The sequence below is a fragment of the Haliotis cracherodii genome, unplaced genomic scaffold, assembly GCF_022045235.1.
Source record: "Haliotis cracherodii isolate W230 unplaced genomic scaffold, xgHalCrac1.p SCAF_9, whole genome shotgun sequence".
In the NCBI taxonomy this organism is placed as follows: domain Eukaryota; kingdom Metazoa; phylum Mollusca; class Gastropoda; order Lepetellida; family Haliotidae; genus Haliotis; species Haliotis cracherodii.
Genome location: NW_027266343.1, coordinates 35286261 through 35293844, shown reverse-complemented (window position 1 = coordinate 35293844; position 7584 = coordinate 35286261). Strand labels below are relative to the sequence as shown.

General features: G+C 40.5%; 1 protein-coding gene across 1 annotated transcript in view; it reads left to right on the top strand.

Annotated features, from left to right (window-relative positions):
- Positions 1-2743: 2743 nt before the first annotated feature.
- The window catches only part of LOC139452675 (tetraspanin-33-like), a 28170-nt gene continuing 23329 nt past the window's right edge, over positions 2744-7584 (top strand). Inside the window, exon 1 of the mRNA XM_071234219.1 lies at positions 2744-3077. Within this exon, the coding sequence (XP_071090320.1) occupies positions 2970-3077 (108 nt within the window). The 5' untranslated portion in view covers positions 2744-2969. The remainder of the gene's footprint in view (positions 3078-7584) is intronic.

Sequence of the window (7584 nt, the reverse complement as noted above, 5' to 3'; positions counted from 1 at the left end):
CCCTGTTAGGTATATCATCACAGTGACTCCCTGTTAGGTATATCATCACAGCGAGTGCCTGTTAGGTATATCATCACAGTGACTCTCTGTTAGGTATATCATCAAAGTGACTCCCTGTTAGGTATATCATCACAGTGACTCCCTGTTAGGTATATTATCACAGAGAGGTCATACAGCCACGGTACACAAGACTACTCTTCACTTACATGTGATTTCTTTATTCTCGCCAAGGAACTGTGTTGCATCCGGGAAATCTTGCAAATATGATCCATATTTTAACTATAAAATTAGTCTATCATACAGACCCTGAAACACATATATCCAATACAGCCCATGAAAATCAATGATAGGTGGCAAGTCTAGAATACTGCAGTTTCCGTTAATGAAAGTATCTGTGTTCCTTTTTATCATATTTTATTAAAATAATTTAACAAGTATCTTCTTGGTAAAATAAATTCATTTCAGAGACTAGATGTTAGTCTACTATTGAGGAAAGCGGTTTACATTCCCTTGTGTCCTTCCTACAATTGCGTGTTTACGACTTCGCCTCATCCTAATATGTGTGCACCCTCCTGCCCTTTGTCAGTCTATAAAGGAGACCCTGATTAAAAAAAACATATACAAAGAACCCATGCAAGTCTATAATCGTTTGGCAAGTCTCCTTAGAATATGAAATTTAATGGGATAGTGTCTATTACCAGAGACCATAATATGGTCTCTGCTATTACATAGCAAAAGATGATTTACCTTTTTTTCATAAAATACTTTCATTTCATAGACTTCTGATCTTATTACCCCTTAAATTCTTGATTTCTGTTTTTTAAGTGGCAGTTGATAAAAAAGTTCTACTAACACAGAGATTTTAACGTGGATACAAAGTAACAATCCACCCCAGTATCGTGATGGAGAGTCACGCGCCATCCAAGTCATCCAAGTTCACAGCGAAACAAACTAAATATAACGGTCTGTGTTAGTCACAGTATCTAGGACGCTGATAAGAGACGACGTAACTCACAAATACTGTCCTGTAGATTACTGACTGGCCTCTCCCAGGTCAATTTCATTAATCTCCACAATGCGTGACGGTAGAGACAATGGAGAGAAAGCGTGCTCCGTGTTTTCTTATTACAGGTGAAAAGTTAATCACAGGTGCGAGTGTGCGCCCTCACAGACAGAATGACATTAGATGACACGGGCAAAACGGACCTGGGTCACATGACCGAAGTCACTCCCCCCTAGACTTGCTAGCAGTCTCCTTTGCGTTTATATATTGAGCTTGGACTATGTTGATTTATAATCAGATGTTTTTAACTTAAAGAGTGAGTGGTGTGTCACGCCATTTTAAACAATAGTTAGGATGGTGATAAAAATATATTTCAAAACTGAAAAGGTATTGAGTGGGGATTTATTTTAAAATGTCATTTTAGGAGGTTTCAAATATATATGAATAAGGTTGAATCTAATGTAACACGTGGTCTCTTTTAGCCATGCTCTCTTTAGTTAAAAGTATGAGGCGACGGCTTCCGAAACTATGATGGCCAAACCCACCTTCCACAGAGAACCTAATATTCTATGAGTAAGTGAGGTTTTGGTTTAAAGCCGCTTTTAACACTATGTTCAGTTAGCTTAATGAGGGATTAAGCCAGAAGTGACGCAGGCTTCAGACGTTTACCATTTTGGTGAAACCGACGAGTGCGGGTTTTGCGCTTTAAAATCCAGTAACATAATCGGAGCGAACCGGGATTCGAACCCACAGTAATCGGTTTCTGGCGTGCCTAAGGGACGCAACTCTATACGGCAAGTTGCGGCGCCTTAGACAGCTGGGTCATCCGCGTTCCGACACAGTATGAATGGCATGGAGTGTCATCAACGTTAGAATCTGTTACAAAAACGAAATTTGGAATTCGAACCAACGATCAGCGAATCCTATCAGCTCAAGGGACGCAACTCTGTGGGACTGTGTTGTAACTTCGAGATATCGAAGCATGGACAGCCAGACGGCACTTCTAACATTTTTATAGATCCATCGCAATACGAATGCATACACGAAAAATTAAGAACTCAACGCGATAACGAATTGAAAATGTTATGCCCAGTAACAAATACAAAAAAGGATAAAAATCATATGTTTAATCCCCAGTCAACACAACTGGAGAATACTTGGTTTTAATTTAACCCAAACCAGTCTGGATGGTGAACTAATAGTCTGTCTTACAGACCCTGATACAAATATATATCAAATACAGCCCAAGTAAGTCTATAATGTTTGGCAAGTCTAGATCACTACACTATCAGGTGCAGAGAGTCACTGGGCTCCTTTTTATTATATTTTTATTAAGATAACTGAACAACTGTTTTTTTATGTACGATATATTCATTTCAGAGACTAGATTTTAGTTTAGTGAACTAAGTCTCGCCAGTTATATGAAACTATTTGTTTTTAAGACAGAGAAACGAGTACAACCATACATCATTTATTTGACCAAGAGTTTATTTTGCAATTAACGCTGTGTATGTATACATGCGGCACATCAAAGGAAGGTTACACAAAAACATTCATGGTACACAAGCTTACAAAACTGGTGGAGTGTAGCTGTCAAAAGCCGAGTGACGCCGCCATGAGTTGTACTAATTTAGACAGACACAACCCTATCACCATAAAGCCCGTAGCAAGTCTAGTCGCAAGTCACAACGACCCCTGACCCTTAGCCTGTGACCTGTTATCAGCCTGTGTCTCTTATCACCTGTCGGCAGTACAGAACGACTGACAGTCCGTGCGGGAATATCATCACGGTGCACCGTTATATACAAGCTAAATACCACCCTCTGGATTCTCATACAGTCGACATGGATTAACACAGGAATGAAATATACATGATACTTACAAGAGTGTTATATACATGGATACCACACAGTGATAGAACATTGTCAGTTGTATATATCACCGGGCGATAACTACCGATATCGACATGGTTCTCCAGGAGGTGATAGAAAGGGGTCGGCGGAGGAGGAGGGATCGAAGTGCAGTTCCGTTTGTTACAAAATATATTTTGTTCTTCTGGAATTTTGCCTGCCAGGTATGTACTTTTTTATATTTGAAATCTACATTTAATTAAAAAGACACCAACATAAGCTCTGTCGGTGTTACGTGATTAAGCTCTGTCGGGGTTACATGATAACACACATTTTAAATTCGTTAACATTTTGCCTTGTAATGTTTGGTGAGCATATCTCTATAATCAAGGTTCATCCGAGTGTAAGGTCAGAGGTTGGCCACGTTGTCGGATGTTGACAACTGGAGAGAAGACGTAGATTGCCGTTGTTGGTACACAGATTAGCATAGGATGACGTAATTTGTGATAGCTATTGTCATCGTTATTAATAATAATATTTTAAACTACTCATAAATCTCTAATGATACTGTCATATTTATTACGCTGATTTTTATCAGTGGCATTTAAAGGGAGATTAGACACTGTCCAAAATGGCATGGACAGCAATATCAAGTAAAGTGACGGGCAATAGAAAGTACACGTTTGAAAATTGGATTTGACCGATATTACAAAAGTAATAAAAACTATATAGAAATCGAAACACTGCATTTTAAGATAAAAAAAAAAACACAACAGTGCTACCCGTATCAAACAAATCACCGTCGAATAACCTTTTCTTTTTTGTTTCATTTTTAGCCAACATCAAACGTGTGTGTACTTTCTTTTTTAGTACAGTTTATTCTATCACACCTTTCTGTTTGTGTATCAACTCAAAATGTTATGTTAATCTAACAGATAATGATAATCCCGATTACACATCTATGTGTACTGGGTTTTTTAAACACCAAAATGTTGAAGTTTTAAATATTTCTAAATCAGAGACACCATCTAAATCAATAAATAATGAATGCCAGGTATTGATAAAGCGAGAGAAATATTCCTTCATGAGGAAATACGTGAAAAGCTCCCGTTTTTTTTATCGCGAGGTAAACATTGCATGTTCCGCGTGTGTCACGGTATGCACGGTAGCTGTCACCTGGCGTTTTATTATGTAAATGTCAATTTCACAGCTGGTTGAAGGAAAAGGTTTGACACCTGTTCCCTCAGACAGACAGCCCATGTCATTTCCACATGACTAATCCTCGTCGCTGGGACTACACAATGCCTTTGCGATCAGTTGACGCAGTTTCATTGATTCAAACAAAAATCGATTGTGTAACAAATAAATAATTCCGTTTCTAGTGCGTATTGTATTTGTTACAAGAGAAAACGGTGAATAGTAAGAGAAAGAGAATAAGGTGATTAAGTATACTTAGGATCTATCAGTGTGAAAAGCTTGAAGCGTTTTTTTCTGGAAATGACAAATTCCCCTTAAAATAAAAACAAAACAGACTTAAAATAGCTGTTGGCCCCTAGACTAACATCTTGTCTCTGAAATGAACATATCTTACAGGCAAAAGAGTTAAATTATCTCAATAAAATATAATAAAAAGGAGCCCAGACACTGCAGTAATCGAGACTTGCCCACTTGTCCACTTGTATAGACTTGCCCACTTGTATAGACTTGCGTGGGTTGTTTTGTGTATATTTATTTTAGGGTCTGCATGGTAGACTTGTTGATCTCAATAGATCTTTGTAGGTATAATACATCGACTTATTTAATTATACATTCCAAATTATATTACATAGACGGTTAGTAGAGCTTCGGTTTTTGCGTTTTGAGATATTGGTATTTTTTTTCGCCTCGAACATAATTTTGTAGCTAGATTTGGCTACTTGCATCTATAAAATCAGCAAAAGCATTTACATCCTTTACTTGACAGCGGCCATCCCGACGAAAAAATAATCGCATTTTATAGGCTAAAAGTAGATCAATGCGAAGGTTATATAGCGTCAACACAACAGCGCGAAACCGTTGACTGCACGGATAACGGATTTCCATTTGACATTGGTCTGTGTGTATATTTTCAAACTAATTCATCTGTCTATTAAAGGACTATGTCGTATGAGACGACTAACGGGATCGGATTGTCAGACTCGCCGACTTGGTTGATGTGTGGGTCGATGCTCATGATGTCAGTCACTGGATTGTCTGGTCTAGACTCGATTATTTACAGACCGGCGTCGTATAGCTGCACGGCGTTGAACAACAAACAAACAAAGTTACATGTATGTAAGGTTCGCATTCCGCCTTAGCTGATAGATCAGACCTGTTGCCCTTCTGGGCATGCGCAGAAGTCGGGTGTATAACGAATTCACTGATATGAATATTTAGCGACGGTGTTCATTGGAGCAGAATCTGTTCACTCCTGTTACACGCCCGTCAGACGTTATCAAAGCTGTATCACGTCACAGTAGCATCCAGACACCACCAACTGTTTCGGGGAACAGGCCATTTTCTAAAAAACACCCGATGTCATGTGATCTGCGTGTCTCCAGGCTGTATCGTATGTCATCCTCAGTCTGATCATCATACCCTGTAGGAGAGGCTGCTCACACTATCGACCACTAGTTCGATTGGAACAGGTGCTAGTACTGACAAGCTTACCACGATATAGAGGTTACACTACTCACACTGGAATATAACAGAAAAAAATACGCAAGAAATGTAAGGCGGTGGGTGATGGAGTATTAAGCGTTCTCTCGTCACGTCGTGGACTCTGATTCCCCACATGTAGACACTTTGGGACATTCGGCTTATTTATTTACCTTCATACACCTCGGACGGAAGTTGAACGGCGGCGGAGTGATATTGCGTGACTACACTGCACACCTAACAATCCCTCCGCATGTAGTTCATACAAGGTATCGGACGATTTTAAGAACAGATGTTATGAGTACATGTATACAATTTGGTATACACATACATCAGGGTCACGATTGCCTTCAAATCGGGTTGTTTAATGTGATAGTCACGTAAACTAGAGAAACTAGTGAATCCTGTCCCGGTATTATTTCCTTCCAGTGCTGTACCTGGTGACCTGTGTGATTGAGACGCGGTGAGGGCGGTACAAGGTCCGTTCTTGCTTCCCCCACCATCACACTATTGCCAACACTGTGAAGCCACATACTCTTAATGAAGACAACAGATAAAGAAATAACATGTACACAATAACTATACAATTTCTTTAAAAATTAATAAAATAATGAAATTTCTTATAGTCGTCCAAGGCTGGGACATCACGGTCATACTAACCCTTGAACAAAATTTATATAAAAGAATTGTAGTGAGTGTGAGTGAGTTGGATTTAACGCCGCTTTTGACATTATTCCAATTATATCGCGGCGTGTCAGCTTAATGAGGGAGGAAAGCCCCAGGTGATGCAGGTCTCAGACGTTTACTACTTCGGTGAAACCCACGAGCACGGGTATGGTGCTGACAAACCTAGAAACATAATCGGGGCGAACCGGGATTCGAACCAACAATCATAGGTTTCTGGCGTGCCCATGGGACGCAACTCTGAACAGCGAATCGCGGTGCCTTAGACGACTGGGCCACCCGTGCCCCCTAAAAGAATTGTAGGGTTCATGTCACAGTAACACATACCAAAAATATAAATAATCAGCAAAAACATATGTCTTTGTCAAGGGAATGGACGCATACTCTCTAGAAAATATTGTTATATAGAAACTAGCAGCTGCATTAAAATTAATAAGGAGCCCCAGTGAGATGGGATAATCTGTGGGAAATACAAACATGCTTCAGTTAGGGCAATAGCATTACAGTGACTTGACGACAGGGAAATACTATGGTTTAGGCGGTATGCATCTAGAGGCTTGTCAAGTGGTGGAGGAGTGCTATCACCAGTCGATGCACCGTTACGTCACTAGGCAAGCGGGTTGGCCTATATGTGGGACGAGACAGGGATTAGCCGCTGCATCTGGGCGCCTGGTTTACTAGACTGCATCCGCGGGTCACTTTGAACTAACACCTGACATCACAGAAGGGGTGATATATTGAATTAATATTCTGCGTCTAATGAATACCGTCATTGTGTAATACAATTGCTTATATTGCCGATAGACGCAAGAAATTGTTTTCATCAAATCATCTCTTAGCAGAACGTTATACTCATGAATAAAATAAAGGAACCCTCGAGACCGCCTCCGTGAACTAGTGGTAGAGCGTCCGTCCGGAGAGTGGAAGGTTCGGGGCTCGATCCCCGGCCGCGTCATACCAAAATAAGATGGTACTTGTTGTTACCCTGCCTAGCGCTCGACATTAAGGGAATGAAACGAGGATTTGTCTGTTAGAATGCTGTGCCTGAGTGGGGTATTCATGTTTAACTGTGGCATGGTATCTCCGGCGTTAAAATCTGCTATACTTTACACGCATACAGTACATGCTATTTCCTAGGTAAATAGATCAGGCTTGTGTTTAAGTGGCGATGTGCGCTGTCGTTTACAAGACGAAGTGAGCTCTCTAACTTCTAGGCGGGGTTACCCGGCATTTCCCTGCCAGCCGAGGTGAGTCTTTGAGGGGCACACGCCAGGTAAACATCTCCAGTCCAGGTCTAGCTCACGTTCACATACTAGGGAGGGCACAGGTAGAGTGTCTTTCATGTCCACGTGACATTCGACCAGAGTGTTC